The 27,827-nt window shown below is 61.9% G+C and overlaps 3 protein-coding genes across 10 annotated transcripts; 2 read left to right on the forward strand and 1 right to left on the reverse strand.

Annotated features, from left to right (window-relative positions):
• The first annotated feature begins 575 nt into the window (after positions 1–575).
• Positions 576–4,361, forward strand: SLC7A4 (solute carrier family 7 member 4). 2 transcript variants are annotated; one of them, XM_043901084.1, is made up of 5 exons: positions 576–677; positions 1,470–2,498; positions 2,917–3,551; positions 3,746–3,854; positions 3,969–4,361. In XM_043901084.1, the coding sequence occupies exons 2-5, from the start codon at positions 1,517–1,519 to the stop codon at positions 4,130–4,132; spliced, it is 1,890 nt and encodes a 629-aa protein (XP_043757019.1). In that variant the 5' UTR covers positions 576–677; positions 1,470–1,516; the 3' UTR covers positions 4,133–4,361. The 2 variants fall into 2 exon arrangements, with proteins under 2 accessions (XP_043757019.1, XP_043757020.1); XM_043901085.1 differs by lacking the exon at positions 576–677 and adding an exon at positions 905–944.
• A 115-nt stretch (positions 4,362–4,476) lies between these two features.
• P2RX6 (purinergic receptor P2X 6) lies at positions 4,477–15,008 on the reverse strand. 5 transcript variants are annotated; one of them, XM_043901089.1, is made up of 12 exons: positions 14,580–15,008; positions 13,736–13,886; positions 12,193–12,264; positions 9,920–9,995; positions 9,665–9,758; positions 9,513–9,593; positions 9,259–9,400; positions 9,067–9,176; positions 6,798–6,891; positions 6,513–6,578; positions 6,306–6,383; positions 4,477–6,225 (listed from the first exon to the last, which is right to left on the reverse strand). In XM_043901089.1, the coding sequence occupies exons 1-12, from the start codon at positions 14,633–14,635 to the stop codon at positions 6,142–6,144; spliced, it is 1,104 nt and encodes a 367-aa protein (XP_043757024.1). In that variant the 5' UTR covers positions 14,636–15,008; the 3' UTR covers positions 4,477–6,141. The 5 variants fall into 5 exon arrangements, 4 of the variants coding, with proteins under 4 accessions (XP_043757024.1, XP_043757022.1, XP_043757025.1 ...); XM_043901087.1 differs by having other exon boundaries at positions 14,502–15,008; XR_006340946.1 differs by lacking the exons at positions 4,477–6,225; positions 6,306–6,383; positions 6,513–6,578; ... (2 more) ...; positions 9,259–9,400; positions 9,513–9,593 and adding an exon at positions 11,097–11,262 and having other exon boundaries at positions 9,666–9,758; positions 9,920–10,427; positions 14,502–15,008.
• A 432-nt stretch (positions 15,009–15,440) lies between these two features.
• Positions 15,441–27,677, forward strand: LRRC74B (leucine rich repeat containing 74B). 3 transcript variants are annotated; one of them, XM_043901091.1, is made up of 9 exons: positions 15,441–15,618; positions 16,142–16,284; positions 16,673–16,805; positions 17,589–17,795; positions 20,920–21,029; positions 22,100–22,215; positions 23,327–23,405; positions 26,067–26,162; positions 26,933–27,677. In XM_043901091.1, the coding sequence occupies exons 1-9, from the start codon at positions 15,480–15,482 to the stop codon at positions 27,068–27,070; spliced, it is 1,161 nt and encodes a 386-aa protein (XP_043757026.1). In that variant the 5' UTR covers positions 15,441–15,479; the 3' UTR covers positions 27,071–27,677. The 3 variants fall into 3 exon arrangements, with proteins under 3 accessions (XP_043757026.1, XP_043757027.1, XP_043757028.1); XM_043901092.1 differs by having other exon boundaries at positions 16,721–16,805; XM_043901093.1 differs by lacking the exon at positions 23,327–23,405.
• Positions 27,678–27,827: the final 150 nt, after the last annotated feature.

The following is a 27,827-nucleotide window of genomic DNA, read 5'->3' on the forward strand; positions in this document are numbered from 1 at the left end:
GCCCACTGAGCCAGACAGACTGCAGGGCCCCTGAGACCCTGATTCCACAAGCCACATAGGAGCCTGAAAACGAGAACTGGAGGAAGTGGCTACTGTTTTGGCTTGGCTTTGCTCGGATGGATCGTCACCATTCTTCCACGAAGGAGTGAACACTGTCACACCGATGTTTTCACTTTCAAAGAAATGGGAGGGGCAGGACAAAGACCCCCCTCCAACCCAGAAACAAACACGCCTGTCACGTGATGGGACGTGGGACTGGCCATGGTGTGGGCGCTCAGGATGTTGCGCCTCTCACTGACATCACCAGTGGGGGCTGCCCTGGGGTCCCCCAGGGTCCCCCTGGCCTGACACAGGTGCCCCTCGGCTAGGAGCGGCGGCCGGTGGCATCTGAGGGGCCTGGGGGCGCTGGGTGCCGGTGGGCTGCAGGTGGCGCCTGGCAGACTGCTTGCTCCTTTGGGACTCTCTCTGCAACCAGAGGCTCAGAACAGCCAGCAGGGCCTCCTGTCAACTCACAGGCCCTCTCGGCTGTGTATGTAGTGGCTGCCCGCCGCCCCAGCCGGCCACTCAGCCAGCCCTGCAGCCTCAGCTCACCAGGGCCAGCCTGACTCCTGAGGTCCCAGAGCCCCAGCACTGGGGGTGGCGGGATCGAGGAGGGAGTCTGCTCCAGTGGGATGCAGGTGGGCTCCAGACCCGCTCCCTGCCACCAGAACTGCACCCGCTCAGGGGCACCCCGCTCGCCTTGGCCTGGGCTTCCTCGTCTGTGAACCAGGCCCAGGGATGGGGCGTCCCTGGAGCCAGGGTGAGGAAGGGGAGGGCTGCCCGGCTGTGTGTCACTGAGGTGCAGCCGCGCTGGCTCAGGCGCCCAGGGGTGGGGGCGGGCTCTGCGCGCGGAAGGACGGCACCGCGGGCGGGGCGCCAGAGTGGCGCTGCGGCGGCGGCAGCAGGTGGGTGGCAGAGGGGACGGGTTCGGGCTGGGAGGAGGCGAAGGCTGGAGTACCTGAGGATGGGGCAGTGAGGCGGCAGGGATGTCGCCAGGGGTGGCGGCGGCAAGTCGGGGGCAGGGGCGCAGCCAGGAGCCTGGGATCCCCGTTCCTTCCTTCGGGCCGCTGCGTGGCTCCTCCGGCCTGCGGGGCGGGGGAGGGGGACCCAGGTGACGCCCAGCGCCTGTTCCGGGTGCTGGAGGCCTGGCCCAGCTCCCAGGAAGTCTCGGGTTTCCACCTGGCTCTGGGCTCCCAGTCTGGCTCCCTGGGGCTGCCTCTCTGCGCCCTCGAGTCCACCCTTCCCCCTCCCACAACACGCCTGGGTTCAGCTCCACTAGGTTCCCTGCCCTGCCCTGGAGGCAGAAGGCTCTCCCGCCCACCCGCAGCCTAGCCCAGCCCTCTGGCAGCCCACTGTTAAGGGCACTTGGGACCCAGGGTGTGATCACACGGCAGGCCGGGCAGCCTGTCACTCCCCTCTGGCCCTGGTAGGTGCCTGCAGCTGGCTCAGGGCTCTGCTCTGCTCCTCTCTGCCCACCATGGCCCCGGGACGGCCCTGCGCTGCTGGCCTGGTGCGCTTCTGCCAGAAGCTGAAGCGACAGAAGCCGCTGGAGGAGAGCACCATGGAGACGTCGCTGCAGCGCTGCCTGTCCACGCTGGACTTGACCCTGCTGGGGGTGGGCTCCATAGTGGGCTCCGGCCTCTACGTGCTCACGGGCACCGTGGCCAAGGAGATCACCGGCCCTGCCGTGATCGTGTCCTTCGCCGTGGCCGCCGCGGCCTCCCTGATGGCAGCCCTGTGCTACGCGGAGTTCGGGGCCCGTGTGCCCCGCACGGGCTCTGCCTACCTGTTCACCTACGTGTCCGTGGGCGAGCTGTGGGCCTTCCTCATCGGCTGGAACCTTGTGCTCGAGTACCTCATCGCTGGTGCTGCTGTGGCCCGCGCCTGGAGCGGCTACCTGGACGCCATGTTCGACCACCGTATCCAGAACTTCACCGAGGCCCACCTGGGTGTCTGGCAGGTGCCCTTTCTGGCCAGAAGTCCAGACTGGCTGGCTGCCGGCATCATCCTTCTGGCCTCCGCCTTCGTCTCCTGCGGGGCCCGCGTCTCTTCCTGGCTCAACCACACCCTATCGACCGTCAGCATGGTCGTCATCCTCTTCATTGTCGTCCTGGGCTTCATCCTCGCCCGGTCCAGCAACTGGGGTGAGGGGGAGGGCGGCTTTGCACCCTTCGGCTTCTCCGGCATCATGTCTGGCACGGCGACCTGCTTCTACGCCTTTGCGGGCTTCGATGTCATTGCCGCCTCCAACGAGGAGGCCCGGGACCCGAAGCGTGCCGTACCCCTGGCCATTGCCCTGTCGCTTGGGCTGGCGGCCACCGCCTACATCCTGGTCTCCACCGTGCTCACCCTCATGACCCCCTGGCACAGTTTGAACCCTAACTCTGCACTCGCTGACGCCTTCTACCAGCGGGGCTACGGCTGGGCCGGCTACCTCGTGGCGACTGGCTCCATCTGTGGTGAGTGGGGTCCTGCCCTGGTCTCCTGGGGCAGGTTGAGGGGGGACACACATCTCTGTCTGGGCTTCAGTTTTACCAGCTGTAACCCAGGGAGGTGCTGACTATTAAGACTCCACCCAGGCTTGTGGGCAGGGACCCGCTGGCCCCCTTATAATGGGGATGTTGGCCTGGGCACGTGCTTCCTCTTCACAGGGACTCAGCCCTCACCAGATTGCCGCCCCCGCCCCCGGCCCGCAACCTAGACTGAGGTGTCCCATTCCTGGGCTGGAGGAGGGGTGACCGCCCTGCACCTTGCAGGCACTCAGCCTCACTCCGAGAACCCAGATAAACTCAGGCACAGGCTCCCAGGGGCCCCTGCCACAGCCTCTGGGGTGCCTGCATGCTGGCCGCGCTGACCAGCCCTCACCCTCTGCCGCAGCCATGACCACCGTCCAGATCAACTGCCTCTTCTGCCTGCCACGCATCGTCTATGCCATGGCCGTCGATGGGCTCTTCTTCAAGGCGTTTGCCTACGTGCACCCCCGGACGCAGGTGCCTCTGCTGGGCATCCTGGTATTCGGGGCCCTCACGGCTCTGGTGACGCTGCTGCTGGACCTCGAAGCCCTGGTGCAGTTCCTGTCCATCGGCACCCTGCTGGCCTACACCTTTGTGGCCATCAGCGTGCTCGTGTTGCGATTCCAGACGGCCTCTCAGTCCAGCTCGCCCAGCCTGGCCGGCTCCGGCCCGAAGGCCATGGAGTACAACTCCTTCTCTGACCACTTGGAGCTGGTGCGCACGGGGCAGGGCCCCCAGCCGGGGCGGCTGCGGCCAGCCCTGAGGCCCTACCTGGGCTTCCTAGACAGGGCCAGCCCCGGCGCGGCCGCGCGCTGGGCCATCTGCGGGCTGGTGGTCTCCGCGATAGCCCTGAGCTGCGGGCTGATGCTGGGGAACTCGGTCCTGCGCCTCCCGCTCTGGGCCTACCTCCTGCTGCTGCTGTGCAGTGGTGTCGCGTTTCTGCTCAGTCTCCTCGTTCTGGGGGCCCACCAGCAGCAACGCCTGAAGGACACCTTCCAGGTAACCCCCAGCCGCCCCCCGTACCCGCCGTCAGCCCACCACCCAGCGTCCTCCGCCGGGCATGTCCCCGTGTCTGCGGGTGGGCCCCAAGCTCCACAGTCTCCAGAGGCAGAAACAGGCTCAGAGGCCTGCAGAAGCGGGCCCTGGGCCGGTGGGCCCCTGCAGCCAGCCCAGCCCTGCCCTTGCCCCCCCAGATGCCCCTGGTGCCCCTGATTCCAGCCCTGAGCATCGTCCTCAACTTCTGCCTGATGCTGAAACTGAGCTACCTGACCTGGGTGCGCTTCACCATCTGGCTGCTGATGGGTGAGTCGGGGGCTGGGCTGGGGCACCGGGGGCCTGCTTCCGGGGGTGGGGGGCAGTGGTCCGGAGGGTGAGCAGGGCCGGGGCCTGTTGCTCACGCTCGCACCGCCCCGGCAGGACTCTTGGTGTATTTTGGCTATGGCATCTGGCACAGCAAGGAGAACTGGCGGGAGCCGCCGGGGCTGGTCACTGCCCACTACGTGGCTTTCCCCGACGGCAGGCTGGAGGAGACGGCGCAGGACCCAGGCCGGGCGCTGGCCCAGGGCCCTGGCAGTCCGTGAGAGCTGCCCACCCTCCATTCAGGGCAGCTCGGCAGGCTTGCGGGCCTGCCATCTTGAGGGGGGGCCCCTGGGACCTGCAGACTCTAGTTTAGGGGTCGTTGCTGCACATCGCTGTTGGAGTGGGCATGGCCAGCTCTGGGGCGGTGGACTCTGCGACCCCTTCCAGCTACTGGGCGAGTGGGGAGGACGCCCTGTCTCGGGGACCCACAATAGGAACCATTCAACCAGCCGTGTGGCCGTGTCATGTCCGTGGATCTTGAGGCACCGGGTCCTCACCGGCTCCCGGGAAGGGCTCGCTCGATTGTCAGGGTGGAGCAGGGGTGCTGGGGTTCCGCACGGGTGAGGTGCCGGCTCCGGACAGCCCTGGGCTGAGCACACTCAGGCCAGTGCCCTCTGCCCCTCTGAGGATGCCACAGCACCCCGCCACGCCAGCACAGAGGGGCAGAGTCAGGCTTCCCTCCCCTGGGGGACGGGCCCGACACAGGTGCCCGGGCCCCGGGGAGGCCGCCTAGAAGGGCAGAGGAGTTCCGGGGTGTCCTTGTCTCCCTGGCTCCCCGAGAGCGTGGCGTGTGCCTGAGGTCGCCCCAGGGAGGCAGAGGCATGCCCGCATGAGCACACGCACCTCCGGACACGTACCCATGGGCGCGGCATGTGCAGACTGAGGCCCCAGGCCTCCAGGCTCAGACCCTGGTGCCTCCCCAGGCTGGGTGCCCGAGTGCCAGAATCCGCCCCAAGTGCCCTCCGGCTCTCCCCCCACCTCTGGTCCTTGGGAAGGGCCCAGGCCCAGCCCGCATGGCCCGCCGGTCTCCTGGGCGATGCTGTGCCCCCGCAGACACCACCTGCCCCGACCCTGCCTGTAAGGAGCACGCGGGAAGCTGTGGCTTCAGCAGGCTTTACTCCCCGACCTTGCAGCCGTCCATCAGCATTGTCTGGGCCCATGCACGGACTCACACCCCTTGCCCTGGCCCTGAGGGCGTCCCCCACCCCCCGCCCCCTGGGACACTGCTCTGGGGATCAAGAGGCAGCTCGCGCCCAGCCTGAGCCCAGAGCTGGCCCTCCACAGCCGGCCCGCATCACTGCCCCGGCCGCGGGCAGCACGCCTGGTCGCCGGGCCCCGTGAGAAAGAGCCCCAGGCCTCCCACGCGGGCACCCCCGAACCTCTGCCAGGAGTCCAGCAGGCGGGACCCAGACCCAGACCCCATGAGGACTGTACACCAGACCCTGGCCAGACTGCCGTGGCCTCTGGGGCTTGTCTGGGACATTCCTTCTAGCTTTGGGGCTCCGCTCCCGGAGGACAGGGCCTCCAGAGAGCTGCTGCTGCAGGCTGGCCCCGGGGGTGACCCTGGGCAGTGGAGAATTCCTCTCCCACCACTCCTCCCCACCCGCACAGTTCCAGGGGGTGGGCTGGGTGTCTCCAGGGGGCTTAGCCCATCACCGGAGCAGCTTGTCCTTGGTCTTCTGTCAGTCCCAGCCCCCCAGAGCCTGAGGGCTGCCACGGGGAAGGGCTGGGCCGTCTGCCCGGCCCAGTCTGAATTCCAGGAGAGGATCCCAGCAGCGGATCCCAGCAGCAGAGACACTCTGCCTCAGACCCTGGGGCTCTGAGATGGGGGCTCAAAATGGGGGTGCTGACCAAGGGGAGGGCTGGGGTCTGTAAGCCAGAGGGGGGGCTGTGTGGACCACTAGTGTGGGGGCCGCGCTGGGCATCCTGGTGAAGAGCTGGGAGAGGGTTTTCCGCACAGACGCAGCTGGAGCCCCAGGACGGCACCCTGCCGCAGGTCTCTGCGTAGGCGGCTCTGGGCCGCTCCCCGCCCCGGGAGGAGGTGTCCTTCCACCCTGTCCTAGTCCTGCGGACTCCACCCACGAGGGTCCCAAGGCGAGGCCCCGCCTTCCCAGCCCCAGCCCCCACCAGCAGGAGCAGGCCTCAGGAACGGGCCATCCAGTGGGGCCACAGCCTCGGTGTCCAGCTCCCGGAAGCAGCCGTGGCCGTCAGGACAGGCGCTGGACCCCCTCTAAGGCCCCTGGACAGCCGGGCGTGGGGGTGCGGGTGCCAGCTCCGTCTGCTCGGGGCGGGCGGTCCTCTTTGGAGCCTTTGCCTGAGGACGATGGCAGAGGGTCGGGGCTCGGGCTGAGGCCCCAGACAGGCAGTGCCCAGGCCCTGGCATGCACAGCATACCTCCTCATACTTGGTCCTCCAGTAGAAGTGCGCTTCTCCATCCACGTACAGAAGCAGCAGGTCACACAGGAAGGTGATCTGGGGGCACAGGGCTGAGCTGTGCCCCGGGCCCACCCCCCAGGCCTCCCCCAACCAGACCTGACATCGGGGGCCCGCAAAGCTGTCGGGTGGGCCAGGCGCGTGCTTGCCCACCCTCGCCGCACTCACCACGCCCAGCCAGGCTGCTCCTGTGCCCAGAGAGATAAGCGTGGGGATGAGCCCGAACTTCCCTGCCTGAGAGACGGGGTGAGCCCTGAGCCATGACTGTCCCCACCCCCTGGCCCCCCACCAGCCCACCCACCACCCGCCCAGTGACGTGACCGTCACCCCCCACCCCCACCCTGCCCAGGTACCTGCCCCGTGACATGAGCATCACTTGCCCCCAGCCCTGCCCACCTACCCACCCAGTGATGTGACCATCACCCCCACCCTCGCCCTGCCCTGCCCACCTACCCGCCCTGTGACCAGGATGTCGAAACGGATCCCGTAGAGCTTGAGCAGGCTGCGGGCCTCCACACCCGAGCTCTCCCGCCAATGAGTGGCTGTCCTGGGGGCAGAAGAGAGGCTGGTGGCCTGTTCGGCCCGCCCCCAGCCTCCATCCCACTCACCTGCTGACCCCACAAACCCCCATCCCTGCTCAGCATCCCGAGAGGCTGCCGAGGACACGGGGGCAATGCAAGCTGGGATCCATCTCTCAGGAGCTCCCTGCCTGCCCAGGGGGTGGGGCAGAAGGGTCCCTAAACAGACACCAGTGGGGGAGCTGGGCGCAGGCCCAGGGCTCTGGGGTCCAGAGGGGGACCTCGCTCTCCCCTGGGAACCAGAAAAGGCTTTCTACAGGGGCTCTTGGGTTGGTTTTCCAGAGGCTGAGAAGCAGTTCTACAAAAAGCATAGGCCTGGGGGGTCGGGGCAGCCAGGCCAGGTGAGGCCCGGGCAGCAGCCAAGGCTGTCGCCTCCAGACCTGGGGGCTGTGTGAGCTTGTGTGAGCCTGTGAGCGTGTGCTCGTGTGTGTGTGTGTGTGTGTGCACGCATGTGCACGTGTGTGCTCACGTGTTAGTGTGTGCTCATACGTGTGTGCACGTGCTCTGTGTGCAAGCATGTACATGTGCGTGCCTGTGTGCGCTCATGCGTGTGAGCATGTGCTCGTGTGTGCTCGCATGTTAGCACGTGTCCGTGTGTGCTCATACGTGTGTGCACGTGCTCTGTGTGCAAGCATGTACATGTGTGCGTGCCTGTGTGTGCTCATGCGTGTGAGCACGTGCTCTGTGTGCTCATATGTGTGTGCACGTGCTCTGTGTGCGAGCATGTACATGTGTGCATGCCTGTGTGTGCTCATGCGTGTGAGCATGTGCTCGTGTGTGCTCGCATGTGCATGTGTGTGCTCACGTGTTAGCATGTGTTCGTGTGTGCTCATGTGTGTGCATGTGCTCTGTGTGCGAGCATGTACATGTGTGCATGCCTGTGTGTGCTCATGCATGTGTGCATGTGATCTGTGTGCGAGCATGCACATGTGTGTGCCTGTGTGTGCTCATGCGTGTGAGCATGTGCTCATGTGTTAGCATGTGTTCATGTGTGTTCATGTGTGTGTGCATGTGCTCTGTGTGCGAGCATGTACATGTGTGCATGCCTGTGTGCGCTCATGCGTGTGAGCATGTGCTCGTGTGTGCTCGCATGTGCATGTGTGTGCTCACGTGTTAGCACGTGTCCGTGTGTGCTCATACGTGTGTGCATGTGATCTGTGTGCGAGCATGCACATGTGTGTGCCTGTGTGTGCTCATGCGTGTGAGCATGTGCTCGTGCATGCACATGTGCTCACGGGTGTGCGTGTGCATGTGTGAGCATGTGCATGCATGTGTGTGTAAACACATGATGAGGTGACATGAGGTGGCAGGACAGGATCCCAGGGGGTGGGGTGGGTTCTGCTTGGGGGACTCAGACGTGACAATAAGTTTAGTGCAAGTTCCTTGACCACACCTTGGATTAGAAAATAGAAAGTTTTCGGACTATTGTTGACACAGTTCAGGAAACTCAAGTCATTAGATTCTTTTTCTCAAAGGCGACATGGGTGTTCAAGGTACTAATCTTTGAACTCTTCTATAGACTTTGGAACTTTTAAAAATAAAACCTGAAGGAAAAAGTAAAATAAGAAGACCCCTGTGTGGTGGAGGGAGTGCTGGAGGCAGGACTGGGGGTGGGGCGGGGGTCCCAGAGGCAGAGGGGGTGCAGAGTGGAGGCTGGATGGAGCCTGTGCTGGGGGCCCTGGCACCCGCCCCCCACAGCAGGCATCCAGGGCTCTGGGGGGACCGTCCGGGGGTGCTGGGGAGGAGGGGCGGAGGTCCCAGAGGCAGAGGGGGTGCAGAGTGGAGGCTGGATGGAGCCTGTGCTGGGGGCCCTGGCACCCGCCCCCCACAGCGGGCATCCAGGGCTCTGGGGGGACCGTCCGGGGGTGCTGGGGAGGAGGGGCGGAGGTCCCAGAGGCAGAGGGGGTGCAGAGTGGAGGCTGGATGGAGCCTGTGCTGGGGGCCCTGGCACCCGCCCCCCACAGCGGGCATCCAGGGCTCTGGGGGGACCGTCCGGGGGTGCTGGGGAGGAGGGGCGGAGGTCCCAGAGGCAGAGGGGGTGCAGAGTGGAGGCTGGATGGAGCCTGTGCTGGGGGCCCTGGCACCCGCCCCCACAGTGGGCATCCAGGGCTCTGGGGGCAGGTGGTGGGGGTGGGGGGCCGCACCTGAAGTTGTAGCTCCGCTCCTGCAGCTGGAAGGAGTACTGGGGCCGGCAGTCAGCGCCCCCGCTGTCCAGGTCACAGTCCCAGCGGACGTGGACGCCCACGGCCCCGCCCTGCACACAGCGCACACTGCCCCAGCAGCTCTCGGGCCCTCCCGGGCCACCAGGGACCACTTCCCGCCCACCAGGGACCCACCAGCAGTGCCAGATCCTCAAAGACCCCTCCGGCTGCAGCCACGAGGTCCCCGATGCGGAACACGGGGCAGGCGGGGCTGGAGCGGGGATCGTAGCGGCAGAGCTTGAAGTAGGTGGGGTCCTGGGTGTCCAGGGCATTGGACCTGAGGGGTGGGCGGCAGTCAGGACGGACAGGGGGCAGGAGGGTCTTCGGTCTGCCAGCCCCCCCACCCCACCACACCCCACCGCACCCCACCGCACCCCATCCCCGCTTACTTGGAGAAGTTAAACTTGCTGAAGGTGACGGTGTTTTTGATGAACAGGGTGAAGTTCTCAGCCTGGAGCAGCAGGGGCTTCCTGCGGTGTGGAGGGGGGATGTGAGAGGCAGGCTCCGTGGTCGGGGGCGGGGCGGGGCCTGGGGGGCTTACACGGGCGCAGCGCCGCTCTCCACTGGACACCAGCCCCGGATCTCGCAGGTCCTGTGGGTCCCATTGAACACTACGCACTGGCCCGTCTTTATGCCTTGAAAACACGGGACAAACCCCAGGCCCTCGAATCTCCATGGGGCCTGGGCAGGGGTGGGGGGGAGGGCGGCTGACAGGAAGGAGAGACGCAGACCACCCAGGGTCCCCTGGGCCGGAGCCCCCCAGCCCGGGGAGGTCCTGGAAGGCGGGCCCGCTTACCGTGGCTGTGCGTCCCTGTCTCCCCCTCGGGACAGTCCTGGTCGGCCCAGCAGTTAGCCAGCGGGATGGACGGGTGCTGGGGGCGGAGAGCAGACCGCCAAGGGCCTGGAGGGGCCTCCCTTGGGGAGCCTGCCCCGCACAGGGGGACACACCCCTTCCTGCCTTAGCCCCTCGGGGGTCTCTGAGTCTGGGGGCACCCGAGAGAGCTGGAGGCTGCAGATAAACATGCAGCTGGCAGCCGCAGCGGGAGACGGGTGCAGGCGGAGTTCCAAGGCTGAGCAAGACTCCTGACCCGCTCCTCCTGGGGGGATGGGAGTGACACGGCCAGGCCCAGCAGCTCTGGTCCAGTTCAGACGACAGAACAGGGGAGGTGATGGGCGGCAGGGAGGGTGAGGGCGTGCCGGGTGGGGCCACTGGGCACTGACCGTGGGCGAGCCCCGGTGGGACGGCCTGGGAGCACACAGGCTCGCCCCATCCCGGCTTGTTCTCCTGTAAGACGGGGTCGTGGCTGCCTGCAGGTGGGGACAGAGTTCTGGGGGTCAGCCAGCAGGGGAAGGCTCCAGGCACCAGAGGGAGACACAGTCTCACAGACGCGGCTTTGCAGTTCTGTCCTGGCTGGTGCTGGACACCGTTGCCCAAGGCACCCAGCTCAGGGCAGCGTGGGGAACACTGGTGGTCACAGGGCTCTGGGCCCAACGAGCTGAGCAGACGGAGGACAGTGTGGGGCCACCTGCCCGGCCTCGAGGTCCCCACCTGTGTCCCACGTCTGTCCCTCCTCTCCGCCTGGCTGGGCCACTGTGGGCACCCCCCCAGGCCCCGTCCTCCTCCATCTGGCTTCCCGAATGGCCCCTTCCAAGGCACCGAAGATGGAGCACCCCTCCCCTGAGCCCCCCGCACCCCCATGCTCCTGTGATCAAGCCCAGCTCCTCCGCAGGGCCCTTGGGACCGCCACCCCTACTCCCGTCCAAAGGGAGGCTCCACCCCCACCGAGCAGCAGGTGACTCCTGAGAGGCCTCACCCGACACGGGGGGCCTTTGCCCACGCAGCCCCCTCTGCCTGAACAGCCTGAAGACCCCTGTAGAGCCTGGGGTCCAGCGGGAAGCCCTGCCTGAGCCTCCAGCGCTGGCAGAGGCCCTCCCGGGGACTCCCAGCGGCAGCCTCTGCGCCACCCCATGACCTGCCTTGGTGGCCGGGCCCTCTGCCCCGGAGCTCCTTGGCGTGTGTGGGCGGGGCTCTGCAGGCCCCGGGGGAGGCGCTGCGGGTTTCTGAAGGCTGTGGCACCATCTGGAGCACAGCGTGTGTGCTGGGAGGACCAGCCCACCAGGATCCCCGGAGGAGCAGCTCTGAGGAAGGCGGGTGGTCAGATCTGATGCGTTACAGCCCGGCCCCCGCCGTTTCACGGGAAGTGTCAGAAGCCGGGACATGGAACAAAGAGGAATCCCACGGATTCCAGAAAAGACAGAACCACAGCCCCAGCAAAACTTCAGGACAGTCCACACACTGAACCAAGACTAGATGTCCGTGAGCGTTTGCAAAGGCAAGGACATCGTGTTTGCCAAGGGAAGATGGGGCCCACTGCGCACATGGGCACCCCAGCAACAGAGGTAGGACCACCAAGCAGGACTCGGGCAGCTGACTGCACCCTTTCTCTCCAGCCAGCAAGTGATTACATTTTAGCCTCAATGAAAGAAAAATGTCGCCACGGAGGTAGGCTTCTAAGGCAGTGTCCTGGGTCAGGACTCTTCAGGCAAAACCCACAGCCAGGAAACTGAACCCTTAAAAATGGTTAAGATGGTAATTTTGATGTTATGCGTATGTTATCACAATTTGAAAAAAATTGGATAAAAAATCCGCAGCTGGAGAGAAGGGTCAGTGGGCTCTGTGGCAGAGGCTGGACCCTGGGACGCCCTCAGGCGAGGAGGAAAGGTGCAGCTTCTGGGGACGGTGAGATTTTCTAGACGGCAGGGACCACAGCTGCAGGGCAAAGTACGCAGAGATCGTGGGCGACCCTGAGCTTGGCATGGGCAGCAGTGTGCCGTTTGCTCACAGAAACGGAAGCTGCCCCCGGGGCACATTAATGGAGGCTGTGTCTAGAAAAGGGTGGTGGTCTTCCAGCTTGCCTCTGGCTGTCAGAGTCCACCTGAGGCCTGTTACCTTGACAACCTCCAAAATTCCCCTGAGGCGGGACCAGGATGAGGAAGGGTCCCGGACACTTCGCCGGGGACAGACTCTGGAACTAGGGACCTCGGGCAGAAGCCCTTGGGCAGTCTTACCTCTGGGCACCTGCCCTGGACTTGTTCTGGTGTCACAAGGAAGTTGGTCACCAAGAAGAACACGTTCTCTCCCTGGAAGAGAAGTGTCAGGGTGGGTCTCTGCTCCCTGTCCCCCACCAGGAGAGGTCAGAAGCTGGCAGCTCGGCTCGTGCAGGGAGGGGGCCCTAGATCCATCAGATCATCAGCCCTGAGCCCCAGGAAAACGCCTCCAGTGTAGCAAGCCCGGCTGCTGCACGGGGACCCAGCAGAAGGCCTCCGTCAGCCCGACCCAGGGACGGCACGGGCGGCCGTGAGAGCTGTTAGGAAGTGGAATGAACAGGAGGGAGGGGCAGGGGGGTGTCCAGTGGACCCGACGTGGACGGGGGGGACGTCACTGGAGGACGAGAGGCCACGCTGGGGGCAGGAGGTGATTTCCCATCTGATGAGGTGGGCCTGCCCCTGGGAGGCAGCTGTGCTCAGGCGGGGGCCACCAGGGTTAGAATCTGGGAGTCAGCAGGATAGCAGAGGAGACTGAGGGGCGGACAACCTGGGTGACGTGACGGGAGGCGGGGCAGGAGACACAGTGTGGTTGGGGGCGGAGAAGGAGAGCCCCCCGTGGCCCCCCCACCCCACCCCCAAGCTCATGTGTTGAGCTCCGACACGCCTGTCCTTTCCAGATGCAGACTTTTTCTTTTTTTCTTTTCCATTATGTTTTTTAAAAATTATTTTTAAACTTGCGGCCCATGGGATCTTCACTGCGGTGTGGGAATCTACAGTCGCGGCAGGCAGGACCTAGTTCTCCAACCAGGGATGACACCTGGGCCCCTGCTTCGGGAAGGCGGAGTCTTAACCCCTAGACCAGCAGGGAGGTCCCGCCACCGTGGTTTATTACAGGGTACTGAATATAGTTTGCTGTGCTATGCGGCAGAAGCTTATTGCTTATCCATTCTATAACAGTTCGCATCTGCTGATCCCAAGCTCCCAGTCCTTCCCTCCCTCACCACCGCCCCCAGCTCGGCAGGCGCAAGTCTGCGGCCTTCAGCCGTGAGTCTGTGCGTAGATACGTCCACGTGTGTCACATTCTAGACTCCACACGTAAGCGAGATCGTCTGTCCCTGTCTGAGCGTCTCCAGGCCCATCCGCGTAGCTGCAGACAGCATTACTTCATTCTTTCTCTGGCTGAGGCGCGTTCCCCTGGGGGGCTTCCCAGGTGGCACTAGCCGTAAAGAACCCGTCTGCCAATGTGGGAGATATGAGAGACAAGGGTTCGATCCCTGGGCTACAGGCCATGGGGTCGCCCAGAGCAGGACGAGGCTGAGCGGCCGAGCAGGCACAGGCGGCATTCCGCCGTGCACACACACCGCGTGTCCTCCACCCGTTCCGGATGCAGGCTTGCAGAACGCGTCTCTCTGGCCTGGCCTCCCAACCATCTCCTCCTCCACTGGAAGGCCACTGCTCTGCGAGGCCCCTCTGGGGCCGGCGCCCCGTCACCCCTGCACGCGTTCACGGTGGGACTGGGGCGGTCAGAGGGGGCAGCACCCAGCAGCAGCTCCGGGTCACCCACCTGTGGTGGCTTCACGAAGTCAGCCACGTCCCACAACCGGTTCCCCAGCTCCTCAATCTGGGTCACGGAGACCCCCTTGAGCTTGGTGATGACAGAGACCTGGGGGTCCGGGTCCTGCTCCTGGTAGCCTTTTTTGGCGAGGAGGGCCCACCTGGGGAGGACAGGCGGGCAGCGTGGTGCGTCCCCAGCCCTCTCCCCCGTGGCCTCCTGGCTCCCAGCCCGGGGCTCAGGGGCCCCACCTGGTCTCCCGCACCAAACTCCTTGCCTAGGCCGGAGCTCCGGCCACACGTCCGAGAGCTAGGGCCCTTGTTGGGCACCCATGGGCTTGGGGACGCCCACCATCACCTCCTTCACCAGCCAACACCCTCCCCTGCCCTGTCTAGATCTGGCTTCCTCCTCAAAGACGCCCCCAACCCAGCTTGAACTGGTGGTCTCTCCTGGGGTCCTCAATGCTCCAGCTCTCACGAGTGTCAGGGACCACCTCCCGCCCGGCCAAGGGCCCCCGGTGTGGGGAGGGGGTCCATCCTGCTGGGCACTGGCGTCCAGCACAGGGCTGGGAAGAAGGCCCAGGAAAGGATGTAGGGAGGCACCTGAGCACAGGCCCTGCTCTGACACCCCCCCAGCCTCTAGACAGATGGAGAAACTTCCTTCTCCCCACCTCCCGCCCTGCCACCAACCAGCAGCCCAGACCCTGAAGACTAAGTTTTTCGCCCCTCAGCCTAGCCGTGACCCCTCTAGCCAGCACACCCGGGGTCTGTTCTCTTACCCCACCACATAGACCACGACCCCCAGCTGCAGCAGCCTCTGCAGGGCGCCCACCCGCCAGTTCCGGGTCATCACATACTTCTCCGTTTTGTAATCCAGAAGCCCCCAGCCCACCCCGGCGCCTGGGGAGCCCATGTTCCCAGCTCCTGCTGGCGGCCAGGCTGCGTGAGTCAGCACGGCAGCTGCAGCCACAGCTGAACGGGGAGCTGAAGCAGGCGCCAAGCAGGGCCAAGCCAGAAGCTATTAAAGGGACACTCGGGCAGGACTCAGCCTCCACCTCCCAGCCCCTGGGCTCAGGCCCAGCCTCCCCGCTTCCCAGGGCCTCCCATCCAACGCAGACTCTGCCGGCTGGGCCCCGGGCACTAAGGGAGGAACGGTCTCCGGCCACGCCCTCTAACCTGTCACCTCTGAGGGGTGATGAGAGGTGGGACAGGCACTGTGAGAGGGCCAGCTGGAGCCCAGAGGGCAAGGAAAGCCTCAGGAAGAAGGGAGCCCTGAGCTGCCCCGTGCAGACCTGACGCTCAACAAGCAGCGCTGGGGAGGGCTGTCCTGGGTGGAGGGAGAAACACAGGCGACTGCTCGCGGGTGAGTGAGCGCTGGACCCACAGGTGGGAGCGCGATCCTGGCTGCAGAAAGCAGTCAGCCCCCTGTGCGGCGCTCCCGAGAAGCTGCCCCGTTCCCAGGCTCCCGAGTGCAAAGAGGACGACGAAGAGGCAAGCCCGCCGCGCGCGCCGCCTATCGGTCTCGGCTGCGAGCCAGCCAAGGTCAGCGCGGGCTCTTGGCGGTGTCCGCAGCAACCAACAACTCGGGGTCGCCTGGGCAACTGCTGCCGGGGAGGCGTCCCTATTGGCTGCAGCGGACAAGCGCCCCGTCAGATTGGCCGATGAGCTGGAGGGCCCGCCTCCATCCCCTGGCCGCGCTCCGCTGCAGTCCCTGGCAGTCCCCGCTCTGTGGCCGCGACTGTAGAGTGGGCGTAACCATGAGGGGTCCCCTCCAGGGGCCTGGGGAGAAGGAAGACCAGGAGGAAGGGGCGGCGGCGGCCTCTGGGCGTCCTGCTGGGGGCCCGGGGGCCAAGAAGGGTTCGGACACGGATTCGGACTCCGACCAGGAGACAGAAGGTGCCTACTGGCAGGGGGTGGGGGGCAGGCTGGGGCCGCGTAGGCAGGGGACCCCCCGTCTAGCAGGAGCGCACCCCTCCGTGGAGCTGGGGGCGGCTCCCGCCCTGTGCCTTCCCCACCATGCTCCTGGCGGCATCAGTTCCATCCTTAGAACAGGCTTCCAGAATGAGGTTAAGAGGCAACCCCCACCCCCGCCACCCCGAACAGTGTAAGAAGGGCTGTCTCACCCCAGCCATCAGAAAAAAACTAAAGGAATGGAGGTAGGGAACTTAGAATTGCTTCAGTTTCCTCCCCTATAAGAGGTTCACACAGCCCTGTGGTCTGCAATCCGGTGGAAGAGACGCATACACTGCGGGGTCAGGGGGCTGGGTGGGGAGGGGGCCAGGACCAGCTACATGAGTGGCAGGACTGCAGGCGGGGCCGCTTTCCCGGCCGGCACAGGAGGAAGCGCCTCCAGAGGGGAGACCAGGCTGGGCAGTGGGGCCGGCCGGGAGGGGGCCACGTGAACCCCGTCTCCCATCAGGCGCCCGCAGGCCCGGCGAGCTGGGTGAGGACACCCTCTACCTGAGGTCTTGCCGGGCCCACAGCGTCGTGCCCGCCTCCTGCTTTCTGCGCCAAGGGAGCGCCCCAGAGCTCAGCCTGCGGCACCGTGGCCTGGGGCCCCAGGTACCCGGGGAGGGACCTTCGAGCAGGTTTGAAGGGCGAGGACCTGGAAGGCAGCAGCCATGGGAGGGGGCCCTTCCTGAGCCCAACCCCCACACTCCCCAGCCCTGCTCGGGGTCCCAGGCACGTCCCAGCCCCCACACTGAGTGACAGGTGGGATCGGGGCTATGACAGAGCTCAGTACAAGGACTGGGGGGCCTGAAGGGCACCCCTAACTTGTTGGGGGGATCAAGGAAGCTCCTGGGGAGACCGAGAAGGAGAAGCCGGCACCCCTGGGCCTGTGGGAAGGAATCGAGTGGGCTGAGCCCTGCAGGCAGAGCCCAGGGAGTGCCCCCCCACCGTGTCTGCAGCCCTGGAGAGGGCCAGGCCCTCAGGTCCCTCTGTGTCCCAGGGGGCCTGGGCTCTGGCCCATGCACTGACCTCCAATCCCTACGTCAAGCGGCTGGACCTCAGGGACAACGGACTCTGTGGGGCCGGTGCAGAGGCCCTTGCGGGCGCTCTGAGCAAAACCCGCAGCATCTGTGGTAGGTTCTGAGCCTGGGGTGGGGCTGGGCTACCCCACACGGGCCTTCTCACCCCGCTCCCAGCTGCTGCTGCTACTGGGGGGCAGGGCTTCATCACAGGGTGGGGGAGTAGGATGCAGTCAGGCCCTGTGTGGGGCCTCCGGAGTTGTGGGGCCTCCTCCACTGTCTTTGGCCGGCCAACTCCCCCTGTGTGTGGTGGCATCCTGGTGCCTGGATGCGGGGGGCGGGGGGCAGATGGGCAGGGGCCAGGCAGGGCGAGAGGAGAGGGGCTGGATCCAGACGCCGCCTCTGCCACGGAAGGGCGGGGAGACCCTGGGCAAGGAGCCAGCCTTGCTGAGCCTCAGTTTCCGACACTCAGTCCTTGGAGATGTGGGGACATACTCTCAGGAAAGTGTCTGCTTACGTAAGCCCTCGACTCGTGGCCACCTGGGCCGTCACCACCAGTCCCGGGAAACGCGGCAGTGGGGCTTCCGCGGGAGGGCCACGCGGCTGCCAGGTGTGAATCACCCACTGAGGGGCCGGGTGCGTCTACATCACAGCCCCACAGAGTAGGCAGTGTTAGCCCCCCGACAAAGCTTGTGGACACACGGGCTGGGGACGGGAGTCTGGGGAGCTGTCTGGGGCCGCAGGGGACCCAGTTGATGGGGGGCAGACTCACTATCCACTCCAGGACAGTCTGGCCGCTAAGTCCCCTGTGCTGGGTCAGGCTGGGCAGCTGCGGGGGATGGGAGGAGGCGGGGCCTGGCTCTGGAGCCCGTCCCTGAGGAGTGCTGCTGGCCCCAGATGTGGACCTGTCGGAGAACCGGCTGGGAGCGGAGGGAGCCCGGGCCATCTGTGCTGCCCTGGTGGTGAGCCCGGCCGTGCAGAGGGTGCAGCTGGCAGGGAACGGCCTGGAGGAGCAGGCAGCCCAGTACCTGGCTGAACTCCTGCTGGCCCACACGGGCCTGAAATCCCTGGACCTGAGCTATAACCAGCTGAATGACCAAGCAGGTACCATCCGGCCACAGGCCAGGGCTACCACGGTGGTGCTCGTGACTGTCTTCCTGGGGCAGGGTGGGCGGAGGTAGGCAGGACCACTCTGAGCATCCGTGCCCCACTCCTGTTCCCTGCACCCCACCCCCACCCCGGGACTCTCAGTCCACTCCCCAGGTATTTCTCTGCCCAGCCAGTGCCTGTGGGCCCTGACAGCCACTAGGAATCCAGCCATGAATTCAACAAAGCCCAGGGCTTCCCAGATGGTGCTAACGGTAAAGAACCTGCTTGCCAACGCAGGAGATACAAGAGACTCGGGTTTGATCTTTGGGTTGGGGAGATCTCCTGGAGGAGGGCATGGCAATCCACTCCAGTGTTCTTGCCTGGAGAATCCCATGGACAGAAGAGCCTGGCAGGCTACAGTCCATGGGGTTGCACAGTCAGACACGACTGAAGCAGAGCAGCAAGCACGCCCTCACGGGACACATGTTCACAGGATTACCCTCCATAATTATTGGTGCTACAAAAGATAGAAGCAGGGCAGGATTCTAGAGAAGAATGGACTCCCCCCACTGCTTTAGAGAGGTGACCATCGGGGAGGGCTCTGTGAGGAGGTGACGTTTAAGCTGAACTGTTAAGGAGGGAGAAGTCAGTCATGGCAAGACCAGAGGGGGAGCATTTCAAGCAGAGGAACCATTTCCCAGAGAGACAGACAGACACCAGGGTGGCTGGGCTAGTGAGCCAGGAGAGAGGGGCCCGGCATGGGACGGAGTGGCAGAGGGGCCGCAGGACCACAGCAGGCGGGACGGGAGGACGTTGTTCCAGGTGCTGTGGGCGACGTCAGTGGGACTCCGCCATCTCAGCACCTTCTCTCCTGCCCCAGGGCCTCTGCACGGGCTGGCTGCCTTGCCAGGAACATACGCTTCTACCTGCCTGTCCTCAACCACCCCAGTCAGTTCTGAGAGTCACCTGGGGGCCTTCCCTGGAGGTCCAGGGGCTAAGACTCTGCTTTCCCAATGCAGGGGGGCCTGGGTTTGATCCTTGGTCAGAGAACTAGATGTCATATGCTGCAACTAAGACCTAGAGCAGCCAAATAAAAATTTTACAAACATTAAAAAAAAAACATGTTTTAAAAATTAAAAAAAAAAAAAATCCCCCAGGACCCTGGGTTAGGAATACAGATTCCGTGGCCTGGGACCTGCTGGGCCTCTGAATCCTCTTGAGGGGTATGCCTGTGGACCTGCATTGTAACAGCTGCCCCCAGGAAATTTGCCTGATTCAGAAAGGTCGGGAATCACTGCTCTGCCTGCTGAGCGTGACTGAATGGCACTAGCCTCACTGTGGGAGAATCAGTCCTAGAGTTCAACTTTGAGACAGACAGCCTGCCTTCTGAGAAAACTTCTGTGGGAACAGGCACATTAAAAGAGAAGCTCTTTTCAGGCTTTCAACAAAGTGAGCCTAGGGGTCCCTTTGGGCCAGCACCAAACAGGCAGTGAGGTTGGAGAGGCTTGGGACGCGAGGCCCTTCGAAGGCTGCACGGCTCGTGGGGGTCTGTGGGCGGGCCTGCCTCCCTGAGGGGTCTCAGCCTCCCCACCCGACCCGAGGCCAGGGTAGCACCGACCTGGTGAGGTGGCTGCGGGGGTCGTGAAGAACACGCCCTGGGGCCACAGAAGGCCGATTCACGGCCGTAGGTCCCGCTCACCCTCCCGCTGCTCAGCAGAGAAGGGGCTTCCCTCCAAAGCGGGCGCGGCCGCCGCCTGCCTCGCCCAGCCCTGGACGGGTCTGAGACACTGCGGCTGTCAGGCCTGGTGCTGGACGTGGGGTGGGGGCCCGGATCTCAGGGAGGAGCCGGGCGGCCGCGCGGCCTGCAGGGAGCTCTCCAAGGTGCTACCGCGCCTGCGGACCTGGACGCTGAGCCTTCCGCTCTGTGCTGGGTGCCAGCACCATGGAGAGGGGCCAGGCAGGGCGGTCTAACGCTCAGAGCCCGGAAGGATGGACACGGAGCAGACAAGGGGTCCGAGGTGGCCCAGCCCGGCCTGGCTGAGGAGGCAAGGGTGGGATGAGGAGCTGTTCCGCAGGTAAAGAAGGGCGTCAGCAGTTGCACACGGGGGTGGGGGGTGGGGGCGCGGGAGTAGCCGGAGCTGAGGACCAGGAGCAGGTCAGACCCGCCGAGCCCCGACACAGCAGCGGAGTGGGTAGGCGGGGCTTCTGCCCATCTTACATGCAAAATAGCTCTCGGGATTCTCTTTCCTTTTCTTTTTTTCTCTTTTTAATATTTACTTATTTATTTGGAGAAGGGCATGGCAACCCACTCCAGTACTCTTGCCTGGAGAATCCCATGGACAGAGGAGCCTGTTGGGCTACAGTCCATGGGGTTGCAGAGAGTCAGACACAACTGAGTAACTTTCACTTCACTACTTATTTATTTGGCTGCACTAGGTCACAGTTGTGGCACGCAAGGTCTTCAGCTTCAGCATGTGTGATCTAGTTCCCTGACCAGGGGTCTGATCTGGGCCCCCTGCATTGGGAGCTCGGGAGTCTTAGCCGCTGGACCACCAGGGAAGTCCTCTCCTTTTCTACACCGCTGCCTCCTCTCCACCACAGCCGCGCTGAACGTGTCACCTCCTGCGTAGACAGTGGCACAAGCCACCCTGACCTCTGGCTCCCGCCCCCGCCCACCATAACCTTGTCTCTTCTTAAAGTGTCTCTCTAGTGCCCATCACTCCTACCTCCTCTCACAGACTCACCTGCAGGGCCCAGCACCAGGCCTGTGTGCGTTTCCACGAGCCCCGGACTCCCTGTCCCCGCTTCTCCCCTCGACGTTCACTCTCCATGGGTGCATGGGGCGTCCCTTAATCCTCAAGGCTCTTTCTGCTTTCCTGACCCCGCCCCCCAAGGCAGGGTTAGCCCCCACTCTGTCCCCATGCCTCCCTGTTGGTGGTTGGATAGCTCACATCCCACAAATGTGTGTTTATAGCTTCTCTATTAAACCTGAATGCCTTGAAAGCAGGGCAGGCCCACGTGGGGTTGGATGCCCTGACGCTTGTGCACAGCCGAGACCCTGGCCCACAGTGGGCATCACTGTCAGCTCTTGAAAGAATGATATGAGTGAACAAGAAAGTCTGTCGTGGTGTTTCTGAAGGGGAGACGCTTGGACCGGCCCTGGCAGAAAACACAGGACTCACGGAGCTCAATGTGAGGTGGAATCACCTGCGAGGCCCGGGAGCCATAGCCTTCGCCAGGGGACTGGAGGTACGAGGCCCCGCCCAGCAAGCCCCTCCAGCCTGTCCTTCGGGGGCGGGTCTCCCAGGCACCAGCCCCCCATCTCTTGCAGCTCTTCAGAAATGAGCCCTAGGGACTTCCCTGGCAGTCCCTGGCAGTCCAATGGCTCAGACTTCAGGGGGCACAGGTTCAATTCCTGGCTGGGGAACTAAGATCCCCCACGCCTCATGGTGCAGTCAAAAAAAAAAAAAAAAAAAAAAAGGAAGAAAGCCGAAGCTGGATCTTTCCAGCATTGCTTAGAGGATGCTTCTCCAGGTGACTTCAGTTTCCCTGGCTCTATTTAATGATGACAGTTTGGTCTCCCTGCACTGACTCTCGGGGTGCTGAGTGAGGGGTCCATAGCTGGAGATGCACGCCTCCATAGATGTCACGGACACTTGGGTGGGGGGGACACCATGCGGTCCAGTGACGCACACTCACCGCTGGAAGGATGCTTGCCTAAAACGACAGCCCTGGGCCCTGGGAGCCTTGCACACCCTCTCACATGCCCCTCCTGCTCCCTGGTCCTGACGCCTGGGGAGTGGGGGGCACAGGACCCCGTGATGCCCCTGGGGGCAGCTGCCTCCGTGGGATCCTCCTCGGGGAATGGCAACGAGGCCATGCCCTCCCACAAGGCTGACTGGGGTCCCACCCCACAAGCTGGGCACCCATGGGCTCCCCACTTCTCCCCATCACAGCCCTCCGGACACATTTCACCGAACAGTCCTTCACTGGCATCCTCTCTGGGCCCTGGGCTGCTCTGTGCCTCAGGGTCCCTGCCTGACAGGGGTCCCCACCATTGTGTCCCTGGGGCCTGCGGCCCGGGGCAGACCGCCCAGTCCAGAGGCTCGCTCACACCCATGCCCACCCTCTGCACTTGCGTCTGGCCTTCCCACTCCACTGGTCGCCACCGTCCAAGCCCAGGGCTCTCCCCTGCAACCTCTGTGGTCTTCTGCTCCCAGTCCACACTCTGCTCCTCAGCCCTCCTGGGCTCGGAGGCTGGGGCCTGGCTTCCTCCACTGGCACGTGTGGTCCCACGGGGTTGCTCCTTTGTGTCCCAGGCAAACATCTTCCTGAGGGTCCTGGACATCTCATACAATGGCTGTGGGGATTCTGGAGCCTCCGCGGTGGGGGAGGCGCTGAAGACCAACAACGTGCTGGAGGAGCTCTACATGAGGTGAGAGCAGGGGGCCCCCGCCCCTGCCTCCAGGCCCCCGGCCACCCAGGGACTGGGGCTCCTCCTGCTGCTGTTCACTCTCAGGGCCGGAATCTGTCACAGTCCCAGGGCATGCTGTTCTGTCCCTCTCACTCAAGTTCATCCTTGCTATGTGAAAGTGTTAGTTGCTGAATCGTGTCCACTCTTTGTGACCCCAGGGACTGTAGCCCACCAGGCTCCTCTGTCCATGGAATTCTCCAGGCAAGAATACTGGAGAGGGTTGCCCTGCCCTCCTCCAGGGGGTCTTCCCAACCCAGGGATCGAACCTGGGTCTCCCAAATTGCAGGTAGATTCTTTACCCTCTGAGCCACTAGGGAAGCTGATCATTTGTACGTGGGGACTCGTAATTCCTACCACACGGCTGGGTGCTGGGAGGTGCAAACACGTAAACCTCTTTAGCAGAGCTGGTGCAGGCGGTGGCGCTCCACCTGCATGCTCCTCCATTTCAGGAGGGGTTTGTGCTCTGTCCAGCACATGGCTGCTGGGGGCCTGCACGGGTGAGCTGCTCCTCCAAGCCCAGGCAGGGTCCCAGGCCTCCTGGGGAAACCAGAGGGAAGGGAGGAGGCGGAGGCCAGACAGGTCATGGGCTGTCTGCCATCGGCACAGGCATCTGCTCCATCCTACCCATTCTCCCCTCCCGATGGGGGAAAGCTGGGGTCTGAGAAGTTAGAGGGAAGTGGGGCTGGGTTGGAAACAAAGTGGCCAAGAGCAGTGAGGAGGCCTGGAGTTTGGGCCCATCGGGAGCAGAAGGACGTGGGGAGGGAGCTGGGTGGCTGTCGTGGGGACAGAGGCAGGGTGTAGGATGCGTGGGAGCCCCCACTGAGCACCGAGGGCCAGGGAACAGCAGCGGGTCTCCACTGGGGCGTGGGGTTGGGGGGCAACAACCCTCTGGGCACATCTGCTGGACCCTGAACACTGGACACTCCACTGAAGCGTCTACACACTGACCTGCCCAGGGCCCCCGGGGAGTGCTTGGAGGCTGGACCTGGGGGTTGCACCAGCAGCCCTGGGGCAGTGTGGCTCTGCATATCTGCCTGCAAGGCAGCGCAAGGCACACGCCTTTCTGTTGCAGCAACAACCGTATCTCCGAGGCGGGAGCCCTGAACCTGGGCCTGGGCCTGCGAGTCAACCAGACACTGAGGATTCTTGCTGTGAGTGCCAGCTTGAAGGGGGAGGCCCCGGCACAGACCCGCCTGTGCCTGTCCACACAGCCCCCTCCCCGCCACATCTCACCCCGGTGCCTGCAGGCACATGGGGGAAGGGGCGCCCGGCTTCCTCCTGCAACCTCGTCATCCACACACCCATCTCTGGCCTGGCCCACAAATTCCTTCGGACTCCCCCCAGGCCCACCGGGCTTCCCCTCACCCCCTCCCCGGCCTTGCTGGAACCCAGGGGCCACGCAGGTGTTCCGTCCCCAGTGGGGAGGATGTGGCCGGCCGTGCGAGCAGAAGGCAGTGAAGGGAGGCCGGAGCGGGCCCTCCAGGACTTCTGTGCCAGCTGCCCGTGCTCCGGGGACATCAGCCCTGCCTGGCCCTCAGGGGGCGCAGGAGCCCCCAGCAGCACCCACTTCCCCAGTCTGAGGCTCACTCTTGCCCCCTAGTAGAACCCAGACCTCCCTCTAAGCTCTGAGTCTCCATTTCCAGCCACCTGCCGGATGGTCCCCGAGATGAGAACAGGTGCACAGGATTCTGGGAGTCGAGCCTGACCTGGTTGTCCCCCTCCAAGGGCTGCCTCTAGGTGGGGGGCTCCTTCCCATCCTGTCAGCTGGGGCCCAGTGCTGACCCCGCCTCATTCCACATCTTGCCTCCGGGGAGGGGGGCCGGGCTGCCCGCTGCCCCTCCTCCCCGCCTGCGATCAGGTGCTAACAGGAGATGGTCCCGGCTTTAAATCTCTCTGGAAGACACCAAGCTTAGTCATTTGCTCGTTCACAGCACATGGGCTCTGCACTCTGCCAGCCCCACCCTCCTCCCCACCTTGAAGTCCTTCACTCTCAGCCCAGTTCAGTTCAGTTCAGTCACTCAGTCGTGTCCGAATCTTTGCGGCCCCATGGACTGCAGCACGCCAGGCCTCCCTGTCCATCACCAACTCCCAGACTTTGCTCAAACTCATGTCCATCAAGTTAGTGATGCCATCCAACCATCTCATCCTCTGTCGTCCCCTTCTCCTCCCGCCTTCAATCTTTCCCAGGATCATGGTCTTTTCCAATGACTCAGTTCTTCTGATCATGTGGCCAAAGTGTTGGAGTTTCAGCTTCAGCATCAGTCCTTCCAATGAATATTCAGGACTGATTTCTTTTAGGATGGACTGGTTGGATCTCCTTGCAGTCCAAGGGACTCTCAAGAGTCTTCTCCAACACCACAGTTCAAAAGCATCAATTCTTCGGTGTTCAGCTTTCTTTATAGTCCAAAACTCTCACATCCATACATGACTACTGGAAAAACTATAGCTTTGACTAGATGGACCTTTGCTGGAAAAGTAATGTCTCTGCTTTTTAATATGCTGTCTAGGTTGGTCATAGCTTTTCTTCCAAGGAGCAAGCGTCTTTTAATTTCACGACTGCAGTCACCATCTGCAGTGATTTTGGAGCACAAGAAAAGAAAGTCTGTCACTCTTTCCATTGCTTCCCCACCTATTTGCCATGAAGCGATGGGACCGGAGGCCATGATCTTAGTTTTCTGAGTGTTGAGTTTTAAGCCAGCTTTTTCACTCTCCTCTTTCACTCTCATCAAGAGGATCTTCAGTTCCTCTTCACTTTCTGCCATAAGGGTGGTGTCATCTGCATATCTGAGGTTATTGGTATTTCTCCTGGCCATCTTGATTCCAGCATATGCCTCATCCAGTCCAGCATTTCTCATGATGTACTCTGCATATAAGTTAAATAAGCAGGGTGACAACATATAGCCTTGACATACTCCTTTCCCAATTTGGAACCAGTCTGTTGGAAAACAAGGAGAGAACATAGCCCCGCCCATCAATAGAAAATTGGATTGAAGATTTACTGAGCATGGCCCCACCCATCAGAACAAAACAGTTTCCCCCACAGTCAGTTTCTCCCATCAGGAAGCTTCCATGAGCCTCTTATCCTTCTCCATCAGAGGGTAGACAGACTGAAAACAAGTCACAGAAAACTAATCAAACTGATCACATGGACCACAGCCTCGTATAACCCATAATAAAACTATGAGCCATGCCATGTGGGGCCACCTAAGACAGACGGGTCATGGTGGAGAGTTCTGACAAAACGTGGTCCGTTGGAGAAGGGAATGGCAAACCACTTCAGTATTCTTGCCTTGAGAACCCCATGAACAGTATGAAAAGACTCTCAGCCCAAGCTGCTTGCAATTTCCCAGCCATGCTGTACAACCTCTCAGCCCTGCTTTGTTCCTGTGGCTCTTCTTGTTGAAATGCCCAGCTCAACCCACCTGGCCTGGAAAGTTCAGCTCGGGTGTTTCATCCCATCCACCCTTCACTTTCCAGGGAGGGTTGGTGCAGGGGTCTCTCAGCACTCTCCACACTGCATTGTTTTGTTTCTTCTCCTCTCCTCCCTGTAACAGTGAGCTCTTTAAGGGCAGGGCGTGTCTCGTGTATCTCTTTAATTCCTGACACAGAGTGGGCGAAAGGTGGGGGTGCAGCCAGTGTCCACTCCCTTCTGCTATTCTTGGTTCCAGCACCACCAAAGGCATTGTGCTGCAGGGAGGAGCCTTTTGAGCTGAGAGAGTGGGGCCGCCCGGAGCCATATCAGCAAAGATGGGGGATCCCTCCCGCTACCCTGAGCTCGGCGTCCCTCACTGAGGGATGTGTGTGCTTCTCAGGTGTCCAGGAATCCCATGCGAAGTGAAGGCTGCTCTGGTGTGCTCAAGTCTGTCCAGGCTAATCCACAGTCTGCACTGGAGCTTCTGGACTTTTCTGTGAGTTTCTCATAAACCTTGTCTCTGACCCTCCCAACAGCCCTGGGAGATATGACTTTCTCCATTTTAGAAGGAAAGAAGTGGGGATTGGAGAGAGTGCCTGCTCAGGTATACGGTGTGGCCACATCTGAGTTCCAACGTGAGTCACGATGCCACTCTGACTCCGTTCCTGCCTCTGTGTGGGGTGTCATGGTGGTCTCACCTTGGACCCCTGCCTGGGTTCTTCATTGGCAGAGAGGGAACAGGTGGATCAGAGGCACCATGCTCACTGATGTTTGGATTTGCAGGTTCATCTCTTGCAAGACAGCCCCTCCTCCCAGCCAGCAGTGCCTGCGAGTGGATCCTAGTGCTGGAGATTCACTCGGGGGGCTGCACGAGAGATGATAACCCTGTTTCACTCCATTTTGCCTTTAAAAAATTCTTTATTGGCAGTGTGGAGTCTTAGCCACTGGACCACCAGGGAAGTTCCAATTTTGCCTTTTAATGTAGAAAAAATATCACTCTTTTATAAGGTGGTTAAACACAAACGAGAGAATCCCCAAATACAAATCATGAAGAGTCTAGTTACAAATCACTGCTCATTCTCCCTCTGATTTATTTCAACCCAGGCTTGAGTCAAAGCCTGTTCAGAGATGTGTTTACAGTTTCAATCCTTCAAACTTGGGACAAACTGATACCCTATGAGGCTCGAGACCTTGTGTGTGTGTGAGTAAAATGGTCAAGTTCTCAAAAAGTCTTAACATCCTTCCTAGTGATGGGTTTCTCCTCAGGATATCCAGGTGAACAGAGAGTTTGATGATCTTGCCAGTTCAGTGAAGGTCATCCTTCCAGGGCTTTGCATAAAGACGGCTGCCCGAAGAGTGGAGTACAAAAAAGAACTGCTGGCCATCTTCAGGCCATCTGAATGACTATGTGTTGTGTGACTTTCTTCTCTCTCCCATGGGCCACTTCAACTTCAAGGTGCCTTTCAATGCATGAGTCCACTGAGGCCCCATGTCAACCAGGTGGAAGTCCTACAGAGCTGGCCTTCATAGTGACTGAGACATCAGTGTTAACCAGGGCCTTCCATTGTTCTCATTCAGGTCACAGATTTGTACTCCAAGAGAAATGAAAACATGTCCACACAAAAACTTGAACATACATGTTCATGGCAGCATTATCCATGATATACACAAAATGCAAATACCCACCAACTGATGAGCGGATAAATAGAATGTAGTGTACTTATACAATGGAATATTACTTGGCAATAAAAAGGATGAAATTTGGGATGATGGAAATGTTCTAAAATTGATTATGGTAACGGTTGCACAATTTCAGTAACATACTAAAAGTATTTGAATTGTGTACTTCAGATGAATTGTATGATATGTGAACTGTGTTTTATACAGTTAAGAAAAAAAGGAACGAAGTAATGACATGTGTGACAACATGGATGAACCACTACCCTAAGTGAAAGAAGTTTATCATAAAAGACCACTTATTGCACCAATTTAATTGGGTGACTTGTCCAATATGTACATCATATCTCAGAAAAACTGTTACCTATACACACACACACACACACACACACACTATTTGATCCATATTGTGTGGAAAAAATTATGTATAAATGTGTATACTAGCAGAAAAACAAAAAGACCTAAAACAAAACAACCCTGGCAC

Source organism: Cervus elaphus, chromosome 5, assembly GCF_910594005.1.
Source record: "Cervus elaphus chromosome 5, mCerEla1.1, whole genome shotgun sequence".
NCBI classification, from domain to species: Eukaryota; Metazoa; Chordata; class Mammalia; order Artiodactyla; family Cervidae; genus Cervus; species Cervus elaphus.